The sequence below is a fragment of the Manacus candei genome, unplaced genomic scaffold, assembly GCF_025592945.1.
Source record: "Manacus candei isolate 608988 ecotype Guabito, Panama unplaced genomic scaffold, ASM2559294v1 h1tg000054l, whole genome shotgun sequence".
NCBI lineage: Eukaryota > Metazoa > Chordata > Aves > Passeriformes > Pipridae > Manacus > Manacus candei.
Genome location: NW_026138102.1, coordinates 808,772 through 823,314, shown reverse-complemented (window position 1 = coordinate 823,314; position 14,543 = coordinate 808,772). Strand labels below are relative to the sequence as shown.

General features: G+C 38.4%; 1 protein-coding gene across 15 annotated transcripts in view; it reads left to right on the top strand.

The window, feature by feature from the left end:
• Positions 1 to 14,543, top strand: part of PTK2 (protein tyrosine kinase 2) — a 190,770-nt gene that overhangs the window by 115,874 nt on the left and 60,353 nt on the right. For all 15 annotated transcript variants that reach the window (XM_051802056.1, XM_051802045.1, XM_051802044.1 and 12 more), the window contains 6 exons: positions 786 to 848; positions 4,887 to 4,941; positions 8,651 to 8,791; positions 9,523 to 9,600; positions 10,160 to 10,267; positions 11,254 to 11,371. In XM_051802056.1, coding sequence (XP_051658016.1) covers positions 786 to 848; positions 4,887 to 4,941; positions 8,651 to 8,791; positions 9,523 to 9,600; positions 10,160 to 10,267; positions 11,254 to 11,371 — 563 coding nt within the window. The remainder of the gene's footprint in view (positions 1 to 785; positions 849 to 4,886; positions 4,942 to 8,650; positions 8,792 to 9,522; positions 9,601 to 10,159; positions 10,268 to 11,253; positions 11,372 to 14,543) is intronic.

Here is a 14,543-nt window from a genome sequence, read left to right as displayed (position 1 = left end):
CAAATGTAAACTTGTTAGCAGAGAATAAAAGTGTCCTTTGAACAGTATTTTCCAAATTAACCCAAAATTTAGATTTATGAAATTGCCCAGGTATCACAGGAGAACCTGATGTCTTTGTTATAAGTTTTGCTGGTCGCCCCAGAGCAAACAAAAATTCTTTGTGTTATTGGGAGCTCCTTACAAAATCCTTGGTGCCTCATTTCGAAACAAGTAATGAGGACAATAATCCGTGATCGTGTTGTCAGCCAAGTCCTGCTTTCCCTGTTTCGAAAGCTGTGGCTCTTCAGAACATTTTCATGAGACATTTCTAGTAGATGACTACTTAGACTCTTACCCTGAGCGTTCCTGGTCCACTTTCTCCGTGAAAACGACAACCCAGCCTTCTCCTGACAACAGCTTATCTTATTTATTAGTTTGTTTTTTTAATGTGAATATGCCTGGGTTGAAACATTAAAGTTTTCATTGTGCCCTGCTTCCTCTGGTTCTCCCTGTTCCATGCCCAGAGTCCTCTTACAAAGGTCTCTGTAGGTGGAGAAGAGCTGCTGAGGGGCAGGTTGGGGCACTTCTTTTGTTAGCAGCAGTGGTTTGAAGTGGTTCTGAAAATGCAATTAATTTGTAAAATAAGTATCTGTTTAGGTAGAAGAATAATGTACTGCTATTTATACTGTAATTCTTTCTGGCAGTGTTTTCTGATGGTAAGTGAAAGATTTGACTAAATTGATGTTGTAGTTTTTAGGCTGGATCATCCAATAATTGTTGCTTTCAAATATTTTTCCTGACTTCAGGAGATCCTACGGAGAGATGAGAGGCAATGCATTAGAAAAGAAGTCCAACTATGAAGTGTTAGAGTAAGTATTGTGTTCTGGCTCGAGGTTTGAACTCTCTTCTTTCATCAGGAACATTAAATTCAGTTCAATAGCAGAACATTTTTGCTGTAGTTTTTAATTCCAAGTGTGTTGAGATGCTTTAAAGTAAGAAAATGATGATGAAACCTGAAGGTGTAAAAGTAGGAAGAGCATCTTTAACTGTGGTCCAGTGAAACAGGTTTGGAGTTGTTTGAACTTGGCTTATTATGATTTTTAGCAATTTTGCTAATGATTATGGGGTTCATCAACTCTAGTTCTAAGGTGATTTTGTTCCTAAATGTGTTTCTGTGCCCAGTTGCATTCCTCAGTGGTCATTCATCTGTGGCAAAGTTTGAGTTACTTGAAAATGTTTGTGGTATTGTTTTTCTTTGTTTGCCCAGTTTGCATTTTCTGAGTTCTGACTTTGCAGTTAACAAGTTCATTATTTATCTGTGTATCCCAAATTTTAAGAGGACCAAGAAGCATCCTTGTACTGAGAGTATTTTGGTTGCTTAATCATATGGTACAGGAGATGGCTGCAGTTCAGACAAACCAAAGTCCTTTAGAAGCTTCAGGGATTGAAAACTGGGTATATTTGTGTTTATACAGTGGAATGAGTTTCAGACATTTGTGCACCAGTGATATGCTCATCACTACTAATTACCTTTGTGAAAAGATGCTGTACAGTTTAACATAAAATTGGGATAAAAGGTTGGTGTAGCAATCAAGTCTCTATTTTTTTTTCCTTATTTTTAATGACAGTGTGTGCTAACTTTTAGAGGTGTGAAATTAGAACATTTGGAGGTGGAAGATACAGTCAGTAAATTCACAAGGATTTTTGGGGAAATTGTATGATTGTAATAAAAAGATAACTTTGATGAATTGATTGCTTATCTGTAGAGTAGTTGGTGTTTCTGTAGTGCTCCTCTATCTATGTGGGATTTTTAAAGCCTCAGTTTTGTTTGAATTAAGGGTATTTTTTTAAGGACTTTAGTTTTTTGTCTGTAGTCACTAGTAGAAATATCCTGGGTTTGAGAAGCAAGATGTGATTTTTTTTGAGATATAGCTGAGAGAAATGAAAAACACCTTCAACTGACTATAGTATAGATAATTACAAGCTAATAAGAGTCTGCAAAACATGCCAGTGATTACCAAAACGTACTAATTTGATCTTACCACCTTAGTAGCCCATAAAGATTTAACTACATAAGAAATATTTATTGCTCAAGAGAGGCTTTTTGTTAATTTTTGAGGGGGGCTGCTAGTTTTGGTACATCATGAGGCACTTAACCAGCTGAGAACAATTTTTAAATGGCCTTTTTTTTTTTTCATTGTGTGTGATTGCTCCTTGCCTGTCTTTGTCAGATGTCTATTTGATGTATATTTGTCTTTGATCAGATTGTCATACAAAGCCAGATCTGGATGGGAAATGGTAGATAGAATCAAACTGTTAAGTAGCCTTTAATAGTTGGGCCTTCATGGAATGAAAGAAGAATTCTTTCATAATAAATGTGAAGCCTGTTAACATAGAACAGGGATAATTACAACTACAGAAATGGGAGCTATAGGAAGGAACAGCTGCAGCCACAATTTGGTAAAAAGCATGTTAAAGTGTATTATGTTAATTTAATGTTACTTTGTTGTTGTAACTTCAGTTGAGATAAAAAAATACAAACAAAGATATATGTTGCCTAAAGCTGCTTATCATTATATGACAAGCGGCATCATCTATTTGCAGTTGTTGTTTTATTAATCCTATTGAACTTTATACATTAAAAATAAAAGAATTTACATTTAAGCCCCACAAGAAGGCTGGAGTAGATGAGGTTAAACACAAAGCTGTAGTAGAGCTGTATGAACCAGGATCTCATTATCTCTTGCTGGCAATCAGAAAGCAGATGACTGAGTTGGTGTCTCCCTTGCTGGCCATTTCACCCCCACGCAGCACAGCTGGGCAGGAGTGTGTAGGTTGTGTGTTTGAAACTGTTTGTATGTTCCAATTTCCTGTGTTTATTCTCTTATTTATAGGTATCCATAGGTTGTTGTGGAGCAGGGCATTAAATCTTTGTGGTTGTTACATTAAATTCTCTTCCGGTAAATAAATTTGCGATCTCAGCTAAACACTGTTTTATTAATAAATTTTAATTATTAAGAGTTGTGGTCCATTGTACTCTGCATAAGAATTTCTTAATTTGTTGCACTCAGATCAGTACAAAAGGCCACTGTACAACTTGTTTTAGTAATGAGTCAAATGAGATGGTCACAGCTAGGTGCTGCAGGACTGTTAAGATGTGGAATACTGGGGTGATGCAGGAGCTTCGTTTCAAAACCACCATCTCTCCCTCAAATGCCTAGTGTTAAACTAATATATCCCTTGTCAAAATGTCTTTGCATATTACTGAGATGGTAATAGTATGTGAGATTCATTGTAACTGTGTGGGATGATAAACTGCATATCATTTGCATTTGAGAAGAAATGCATCAAAGGAATTAACATTTATGGAAGTTTTATAATCTTGCAGCTTACTGTCATTGCACAGATGCCAGTGTTCGTGTGCACAGGAACGTTCTGCTCCTCTTAGCTAAGGATGTTTTTGGTATGGAATTGTGTACTGCTCATCTTCAGAGAGCTTTAAAAATATCCTGGTTTATTCTCTTTTGAGAGAGCTTTTTATATTGACTTTAATGTTGGCTTTGTTCTTGTGCCGTTAGGTAGCAGTAAATAAATCCTGAATATCTCTGCTTGCTAAAGGCCTTTTCTTTCTTTGCCAAAAGTAAGAATTCCAGATGTATTTCTGTATATGTTCAAAGCATGGAAAGCTTGCTTTCATACTTGCTCCAGAAGCAGATAAGAGTGTTTGAAAGAGATGGTAACCTCTTAAATTGAAAGGGAAAGAAATCAGTAACACCTTTGAGAGGCAAAGGATATAAATTCTTTTCCTATTTACACTTTTCACTTATTTTTTCCTTCTTTACACACAGATTTTTTGCTAATACTGTAGTTCATGGTCACACAATGTTTTTACACCTGATTGTACAGAGGTCATCTTCTGCACCAACATATCCCTGGCAACTTCTCAAGGACTTATTTTGAAGCTCATGTTTAGTTGTGGTGGAACAAACACACCTTAGACCTAAACTGGGTGCTGCACATGACACAAATGTTTAATCTAATGGCTCTGCTTTTCAAACCAGGGCTACACACCTAAGTGTGAAGGTGAGCTCCATGTAATTTAGTTTGCAGCATTCAAGCTAACAGGCAGAATTAGGATCCTGACTTACAAATACAAAAATTGAGATTATATGGAAGAAAAAAGCTGCAAATTTAAACGTTGGATGGTCCATATGAGGAAAAAATGACAGTAGAAATTTAAAGGGACTTTAATTATAGTTCTTCAGAGGGTAAAACAGTAGTGGAATGGCAGTCAACATGCTTAGTGAGGTGATATCATGAGGATTCCTATATGGATTCCTGGGTACTTTAGGCCAGGTTGGGGCTCTGGTCAACTTGGTGTAGTGGAAGGACTAGATGGTCATTAAGGTCCCTTCCAGCCCAAAGCATTCTGTGAGTCTGTGTTGTATCTCCTACTCCATTCTAATAGGGGTTTATCAGTTTTCCATTTTCATGTTGCTCCCTCTTCACCTGAATAAGAATAGTTTTTCAATACTCTTTAAATTTTTAAAACATTTACAAAGAACTGGCTTTATTCTCAAAACTCCTCTGTGCCCACGCCAACATTTCAAGTAACAGACTTCCCACAAAGGTACCTGTTTAAATGCAATATCCTTTTGAGTTGAAACTAGAGGTGCTGCTATCCTTCATTTGCCATGGAAGTGGCCATGCTTGGAGTTTTAGTTGTACTGTTTGTGTTGCTCTGAGATTGCCAATGACCTTACCATGAAAGTTGTTTGCTATATTGTATGTGCCAGTTAAAAAGCAAAACAAGCAGAAAACAGGCCCAAAACACCACCCTGAAAAAGAGCATTATAATAATATGCAATGTTTTGGATATTAATACCATGTGTATTTTTTTTTTTCAGGAAGGATGTTGGTTTGAGACGTTTTTTCCCGAAGAGTTTACTAGATTCAGTGAAGGTAATTATAGTTCCAGTCAATCCTATACTACTTTAAAGAAAAAAGTGTCAGAAATCTGAAAATTGCATTATCATTTTCACTGTATAGTGCTGAGGGAATTGCTGTGCAGTTGTGCTTTCTTGGTGAAAAAACATCCAAGCTGTTTATCGGATTGGTAGGATCTAAATCCTGGTAATACAGCCATGCATCTGGCAGGACTGGGATAACAGGGATTCACATGGCCTTGGTGAGCTTCTGTGAGAGGGGCACAGCTCTGCCTCTCAAACCTTGGGGACAGAAATGCAAAATAAGTCCTTGGATCCTCATATATCAAATAACTTTTTTTTTTTTTCTTCCTCAAAAGAAAAATGAGACTTCTGGAGAAAGAGGAAGGGGACAGAAAAAAGCATTTTTTACTGGCAACTTGATAAGGCATGCTCTGCCTTCCTTGCTTGAAACTCTATCCAGCTCATTCAAGGAAGATTTCCAGTAATTTCTACTTATGTTAATCCCAGTTAAGACTATAAACATTACTTGAATCTCACTCCTATTGAAGTCCATATGTTCTCAGAGTAAAAAATGCAAATTTTTCTCAACATGTGTTGAAAAGGGGGATTAGGACTGGTCACCAAGTATTTTACAGCTACAGCCACCTTGATATGAATGTCTTGGTTAAGATACCTATTTACCATTCATACATGAAAGTATAAGTCATAAATTGCTATTTTGGAGCTGGTTTTGGTAGGCAGTGGTGCTTTATAGAAATAATAGAATTCAGCTTCAGATTTGCATTGTGATTTAAATGGGTAAATAGAAAAGGTCTGTCATGACAGGGTTTTGTTTCAAAAGACTTTTGAAAATCAGGAGCTAATGAAGTCAAGTGGATTTAAGTAATCCCTCTGCATTTTAATTTAAGCAATTATCTGAAACTGTATTCCCTGCTATCGGGAGAAATTGTGGTGAAAGGCTCCAGACGTAAAAAGTAAGAATAACGGTCTCAAAAATGGGATTGTGGAGCCAGAAAACTGACTGACCAAGAAAACTGCTCTTTAGAAATCCTGAAAGGGGGAGAGTAGCAGAAAGAAGAAGCAGAAATTGCCAGAAGGTGAAGCTGAGCAGAGCTTTGCAAAGTCATGAAAAAAATGGTTGGATGTATGAAGAGGAAAAAACAAGGGAAGGAAAAGCGGGTTTGCTTTTTAATGAAAATTAAATCCCTATTCAAAATAATCTAGGATCAGTCCAAATTCTTAAATGACTCTTGCACTTTGTGAAGACCAATGATTTTGAACTGGTAGGCAAAGGAGGGCTCCTGATGGCCGTGAAATATGAAATTACTTATTTCTCTTGATTCTCTCTGCCTTGAACAAATGCAGAGGGAAAAAAATGGTTCTTAGACAAGCTTTTAAGAGCAAGTTTTCAGTGCATTTCCTTTGAGGTTGCCATTTGCAGATATTTATGATAGATGCCCCCCTTCTGTTATGGAGGTGGTGTGTTTTTTGGGCCTTTTCAACCTGGAGAAGGGAAGGGTGGGGAGACCTTAGAGCCCCTTCCAGTGCCTAAAGGTGCTCCAAGAGGACTGGAGAGGGACTTTGGGCAAGTGATTGGACAAGGGGGAATGGCTTTAAGCTAAAGGAGTGTAGTTTTAGATTCAATATTAGGAAGAAATTCTTCCCTGTGAGGGTAGTGAGGCCCTGGAACAGGTTCCCAGAGAAGCTGTGGATGCCCCATCCCTGGAAGTGTCCAAGGCCAGGTTGGATGGGGCTTGGAACAGCCTGGTCTAGTGGAAGGTGTCCCTATCCATGGGAGCAGGTTGGAAACTGGATGATCTTTAAGGTCCTTTCCAAGCCAAACCAGTCTATGGTTCTGACTGACTTTCTGTCTTTACACCTTTGCTAATGATCTCAGTGTTAAAGCGAGGAGTAGTTCTTGGTGGACTGGAAAAAGCCAGGTAACACATGTCAGTATTCATGGCAGTAAAGGTCGTGTGGGAACGGGTCTGGAAAACAAACCACGGACCCAATAAAGTATCTTTAAACAACTGAGTAGCTGAAATAATTGGGACAACTTCAGCTGGCAGATTTTTTTTTTTTGTTTTGTAGTGACTTGGTCCTCGTATTTGCCAGGTGATAAGCTAAGGCTGAGGTTTGCAGTTCCCTTGTTGTTGGTTTTCTCAGTAAAAATAAAGATAACAGAAAGGTCCAGTGTAGGATGTGGGAGTCCCAACAAAGTCTGAGGCAGCTCTGGATGCAGAAGGGAGTTCTCCTGGTTGCCAGATGCTCTATTGTCTTACCCAGCTCTGCAGCCTGGTTAGAGTAATGATCCACCTGATAGTTGCTGAAAGGTTCTGCTAAATTGACACAGTAATTTGAAATTAGACCAAAGTGACAGATTTCTTTGTTAACTTTACAACAATGTGTTCAGGGATAAGGGTTTTTTCAACCTGTATATGCATCATTGCAAAACTGATCATTATTTTGGATGTGAAAGTGCAACAACCCTGGATCACTGCTACTGGCGTTCCTTCTGAACACTCTTGATAAAAAATTCTTGCTGTTTTGACTTCTAAGTGTTCTGTTAAGGCTTACTAAAAATGAGTGCCTGATCTGGCTGGAAGTGCTAATGAGAAAAGGAAGTTGATATTTGTTTAGTGCCTGGAGCTTTAACAGGCAAAGTGAAAGAATAAAGGAGTTTTATTGCTGTTACAATGGGACATTCAGATATGTTTGGGTGCAGGAACAATGGTAATTCCTGTCTTAACCTTGGCATCTTGCAAAGATAAGCTGGTTTTGCTTCTGTTCGTTGTTGTTAGTTGGAAGGTACATTAGAAATGGTCTTTTAAGCCCATTGAGTCACTTTAGGCAGATATTTTAATTCAGGATTCTTGATTGCTTGTTCACTTTGGGGGCATGTTAGAGATTGCTTCTCAGGTCCTGTTTTTAGTTTCATGAGTGGCAGCCTTTCCAGGGATTATACTTATATACAGACAGATACTTCACTTTTCATGAATCTTGATATAGCTTGTCCTTGTAGTTCTTATATCCTTTACTTGCTTTCTCTTTCAGGATGTGTAATTAGGTGTCTTGCTCTGCCCTAGATGTTGGAAGATTGATATGTACTGCTCCAAGTGGTTATTTACACCCTGGAAATAGTCCATAAAATTATATGCAATATAGTTAAAATAGTTAATCTACGTATTTGCTATACTTTTTACATTTCACTTACTATTTAAATTTTACCTTTTTATATGGAAGTTACTTTGCATCTTGTGAGACTGAAAGAATCCACTATGTAATGGATAGTCTTAAATTATTGTGTGCAGAGATAAAGATACAGCTACAGCTGGCTTGTTATTACCAGGTAAGAGAGAGAAGGGTGATTGAGGTTTAAAACCTTGTATGAAGGTATAAATTGCTGTGGTTTTGTATTGGTACTCAGTTCAGAAGTTGGGGGAATGAGGAATCTAAAAAAAATATTCCTGGAAAGATTAACATGTTGTCTTTTACTATAATTTATTCAAGATATTATTAGTTAAGACATCCCCTCTATAATATAGCAGAAATTTAAAAGGCAGAACTGTTACTTATATTTTGAAGCTTCTTTTTTTTAGTTGAGAATTGTCTGCTTTTCATTGATAAAGACACTGTTTGTGCTGCTAAGTGAGCAAAACTCTTAAAATGCCTCTCACTGATGAGATTTAAAATAGTTGTTCTCCGAATATTTTAATACCCAGGCCAAAACACTACGGAAATTAATCCAGCAAACATTTCGACAATTTGCCAACCTCAATAGAGAAGAAAGTATTTTGAAATTCTTTGAGATCCTCTCTCCAGTGTACAGATTTGACAAGGAATGCTTCAAGTGTGCTCTTGGTGTAAGTAGAGGAATGTGACAATCACCACAATACATGCTGTTATAAATCTAATTTCATTTGCTTAGTTCGGCACTAATTGTTTGCTTAGTTTCTGTTTTGATGTAGAGACAATTGGATTTCAGTAACAACAAAATGTATTTATTGATTTTATTTACAACTTTCTCCACTGACTGTTTAAAAAAAAACAAACATCATTCATTAGTAGGGTAAGAATTGTATGCTATTAAATATTTTTATTGGTGCTTTGCTTGTGGAAGTCAAGTGCTTTTCTCAGCTGTTTTCGTGAGCAGATGAGGCTTCTCAGCTTCTCTTGTTAGTAAATTTTGTTCTAATGCCTGTTAATCTCTACTCATTTCAAAAAAATTTTGAGGAAGGGCTGTAAGTCTGCAAATTCTGTGAAAATGGACACTAGAGTAGAAATTAGAACTTGAACATCAGTGTCCATGAGAAGAGGAAATAGAGGAAATCCATAGTTCTCATGTAGACCTAAGATAAAACACATGGAAATGCATTTTGAGTAGCAGGGATCCCCCGGAAACCAGTCATGAGGAGTTTTGCTGCTTACAGAATTACTTGATTTTAATATATTTCTAAAATGTTTGAAGAGCTTAAAAAGCTTCTAGATGTTAATTACTGAAACCTGTAACTGTAATGATGGAGGATAGTATTTCTTAGCAAGGTTTTGTCTTACTATTGAAATTTTGCACTGTCTTTCTCCTTTGGTTCTGAAGTCAAGCTGGATTATTTCAGTAGAACTGGCAATTGGCCCAGAAGAAGGAATCAGTTACCTGACAGACAAGGGTGCAAATGTAAGTCTGCTTCTCTTTGGGTGGGTTTCTTCTCAGTTACTGCCTTAGCAACCAAGTGAACTGAACTGTCACACAAGGGGGAATGACAAGGGTGATCTCTGAGTTAAACACAGAATTCAACACAGGAGAGCTGCAGCTCAGCTTATACAGCTGTTGGTCAGATACGAGATTGTGGTCTGGGATAAAAACATACATTTTCCAGCAGTCTGGAGGGATGTTGAGTAGCTGTGAGCACAGACTCCATGTGGTTTCCCCGTTGAGGTTTTTCTCTCTTAACATCCAAGAGGTTGTTCCCTCTTCGGCATGTTCCTGGAGTTACTCAACAGTGACCTCTGTGGGCACAGTGGTGGTGCTGGATTAATTTTCCAGGCACTGTGGATAATTGTGTGTTCTTAGCCAGTGGTAATGGAACTGTAGAAAGAAACAGAGGAACAGATTCCTGCAAGTGTAGTTTGGAGATCAAAGTCTCCGTGTGCTTTTGCAGCATCAGGGATAAAGGTGAAGTATTTTGCTGTAATTTTGATTTTTTTCCCCCCACTTTTTTGTGGCCTTTCTGCAGCCAACTCATCTGGCAGACTTCAATCAAGTGCAAACTATTCAGTATTCAAACAGTGAAGACAAGGACAGAAAAGGGATGTTGCAACTCAAGATAGCAGGTGCACCTGAGGTATGTTATTGACAGTTGTGACAAACTACTACTAACTTTCGTTTTCCTGGGAAGGGGTGGAGATTAGTATGCTCTTAATGTGGATATTCTGTATATTGTACTCTTGTTCTGGGTTTGGTGTTAAAGCACATTTAGAGGTCATTATGTGTTTTAAATTTTGTGTCTCGTGCTTTTAGACTTTGATATTTTTACAAGAAGCTTAATGTAAAAATATTAGCTCTTCAGTGTGGTTTAATAGCACTGCATGATACTGTGTCCTAAAGAGGGAACTGAGCAATTTTCCTTTTGTGAATAAAGGAAATGTGAAAAAGAGAGCAGTTGTTTTTTGGGATTACATGGAGGCAGCACTGAAGGTGAAATCACATCTTTTCCTCGGTCCAGTGCACCAGGAAGCACTCACTTTGGTAGAGGAGGGAGGACTGAGGGAAGTTGTCAGATCTGTGCAGAGGATGATGAATGTTGATATTAAAATTAAGAGCTTGTCTGTATGTTTCTCATCTCTTTTTCCACTGTCCATCTTTTATTTTTTATTGTTATTATTATTACCTGTCTTCAAATTGGGAGGGGTTGTTTTTAGGCAAAGAATAAATTGCTGCAAAGAGTGGGAAAAAAGATAGCACCTGTGAGGGCTTTAAGGAATAAGCAGCTTCTGCAGAATTGTGAATAGAGCAATAAAGTCATAGCAGTTGTATTGGACAGGGCTTGACTGGAAGTTTAGCCAGCAAGCCACTTCATAAACCCAAATTAGTATTACATGTGGGTGGAGGGTTTTATCAGTTGTGCTTTCTGAACCTCCTGTTGGAAATCTGCTACACGAAAGGTAAAGTGAGAATCTCTCTGGTGGTTCTCTGCTCTCCCCCAGTTTTCTGTTTACTGTTTGCAAGCGTGTGTGAAGTTCTGATGCAATGACACAGCTGTTCTGCTCAGTGTTTGCAACTACAATAATCCCTCTTTGTTGGTGCCTTGTTTTTTTTTCCCCTCTGTAGCCTCTGACAGTGACAGCACCATCCTTAACCATTGCAGAGAACATGGCAGACCTGATAGACGGGTATTGCCGGCTGGTGAACGGAGCCACGCAATCCTTCATTATCAGGCCACAGAAAGGTAAGAGGATGTTCAGTCTGGTGGTTCCTGCACTCATATCTACTCAGAGATTATTTTGCATTTGAATAGAAGGCACAAGGCAGCAGCAAAACTCTCACTTGGAAGCTCTTTCCTTTCAGGGAGGAGCCGTGAGGTGTTTTTGTTCTGAGGAACACTGATAGTAAATGTCACTCCATCAAAAATTACTTAATGGCTGATAATTTAGACTAGTTGTCAGCAATCACTGCCTTACACTGATTCTAGACTTAAGTAACAGGAGTAAATTGTAGTTAAAGGCACTCCTAACAAGGTTGTGTTATCTTTTAATGTGATTCCCTAATATACAAGTGGAAATTTTGGCTAGAAAGCATTTGGATAAGGTTCTGGCTAGTGATGTTTTTTAAATTTCTGCCTTCCTCCTGGATACTCAAAACATGTCTGTTTAAAAAATAACAACGTAAAGAGAAGTCTCCTGAGTTTCTCTCATAAAATAGAACTAAAGCAATGATGCATTTTGGAGTATCAGTCAGTTTTTATAGCAACTCACAAGCTGGAAGCAGTGAGATGAGAGTGCAGGTACACCTAGATTTAAAGAGAGAATTCTAATTAATTTCATTACAATTTTTTCTAATATCAGTCAGCTTTTGTTGTGGAAAAACATCCAAACAAGGCTGCTCAAGAATGCAGTTTTCTGTCCTCATGTACTAATCTTTACATGTGGAAATTCGTCCAACTTTTCCACTTTCTAAAACAACTATGTCCTTCTTCCCTACTTGTAATACAGGAAGATACACAAACTGTCCCAGCATCTCTCCAATCTGAAACTGAGTCCCTTTTTAGCCACGCACTTGCTTTTTTGTGCCACTGGTTTTCCCTGTTCTCTAGTTACTCAAGTGGGGTGACATTATTAACATAGTTCAGGTCCATCTGTAGCATCTGTGCATGGCACAAAACATACCCAGACTGAAACTCAGTCATTCAGTAATGAAGAAATGTGATTTTAAGGTGTTAGATGCTATGACAACATTTAGTAGTTGTTCATATTATTCTTAAGTTTGCCTGTTTGTTTAGTATTTCTGACCCCTAGTGTGTGTGACTGACCTTTAGCTCCAACACAAGCAGCTTTGTTATAACTTAGGTTAGTTGTGCAGCCTTATCTCCATACAAATGAAAATCTTCCCTCAACACAAAGTCAGCTTTCCAAGCCAACCTGGTACACAACCCAGAGATGATGAAGCATTTGCCCCAGAACTGACACCAAAATGATAGTTTATTGTTCTAAAAGTAAAATAGGCATCACAAACCAAGATTTTCATTTTGCTAGACTAGTCTGTTCCTGTGAGCAGTTGTCCTTTGTGCCTCTTCTTTTCTGAAAAATCTTGGTTTGGGGTTTGTTACAGTCCTTATTATTCACTCCCCACACTTTCATTCTAATACCAGTGGATTGGCTGTTTTTCAGCCTGAACTGTAGTAGCCACAGTTGAGCTTTTAAAACTTTTTCATGTCTTAACACGTTACTTCTCCCTGCCTCTCTGTGTATTACTGAGTCAGTGGATAGCTCTGACTCTGTCTCTGCTTTTCTTTTGGGGAGACATGTGGACTGTGTGCAGTTCTTGCTACTTCCACACTGGTGGCATTTCAGAAATCTGGTCTGTTCACTCTGCATTGCCAGTGCTATTACTGGCTTTCCTTTTCTTACCTGTTCTTGCCCAAGCAAGGGAGCAGCTCCCAGTCCAAATCTCTACAGGATTCACCATGTCCTTTTTTAATACCTGGTGCATACAAGCAGCTGCCATCTCATTTATCAGCTGGGCACGAGGATCCTGACTTATTGCTGCTGAAGTTGCCAAAAAAATTGACTCACTCTCTTTGCACTTTTTCTAATTCTTGTCTTGCTCTGACCTGACTTGCTTATCGTGAGCTCTTACATCTTCTAGATTCCCTAAGCTCTGTGAAGGGCAATATCCCTGATTTTCCTGTGCCTTGCACTGAAGTTTGCTGGTACATGTGAATGCAGAATAAATCAATGCATTTAATGCAGTGTGTTTATTTGAGTGATACTCTGATAATATGGAATTTTAACATGGAGCAAATGACAGTGTTTAGTTAAAGGAACATCATGGAGCACTTTGGGAACAGTCCTCTTTATGCATACATGAAGAGAACCCCTCTGGTTAAAATAAATTGTGGGTTTCTTTTGTCTGAGGTTTCTTTTTTTGAAGTTCATAGCAATACTCAATACATTAATTAAACATTTTGTAGGAGAGTTGTCCCCACCCTGATCTGCGTTCCCAGATCCCTCCCACAGTGAACTTTGACTGTATAAGACACATCAGAAGCAAATCATGTAGCAACTCTTGATCCAACAGATGTGTTTTATCCCCCCTTTGAGCTTTCTCGGCCCCTCTTTGTTGTAAATTTGCATGTTTATTGCAAGTCTCCTCATAAATTGTCCTTCTTGATTACTAATAGAGCCCATTTTTGTGATATCTGTCTTGCTCTCCATTAATGATCCAGTTGCTCTTAATTTGGTGAGAGCATGGAAATGTTTAAGACCTGGACAGTGTTTGGCATTTTTCCACTCAGTTTGTTTTATTTTTCATAAATATTTTAATATACAGGTCCCCTTAGACCAGTGTGGAAACTTTACATTTAATACTTGGTTTCCATTGTCACACTTAACACTTACAGGCAAAGAGCACAAATGAAAAAAATCATAAAAAGTGGAACTGATAAAAACTTTAGTTTAGGAGGTGTTTAACCATGAGCATCATTTTCATTTTAATGAAATGGCAACATGTGTTCACATTCTGAGGATGCTGTTACCTCTTGGACTAGTTTGACCCCTTGCTGATTTTGTTTTCACAATCATTTCAGTCAGGTGGGGACAGTTTACACTGTGGTAAATCAAAATACCTGAGGGTTCTTTTCACATCTCCTGGAGCCTGGGGTTACAGGAGTGGTGGAAGGTGTTGGGTGGGTGCTGTCAAAGTTTTGGTAGCCACGGGGCTGCTGGGGTGGCTGCTCTGGGAACAAACCAGAGCCTGTCCTGTGCTAGCTGCCTCCACACCATTCCCCCATTGCCTCTGTGACACCCAGACTTGATAATTATCATTAAAATACACATTCATCACACATTCTTTACAACTTGCACTTCATCAGCAAAAATTCCCAACATAGAATGCAGGGGGGC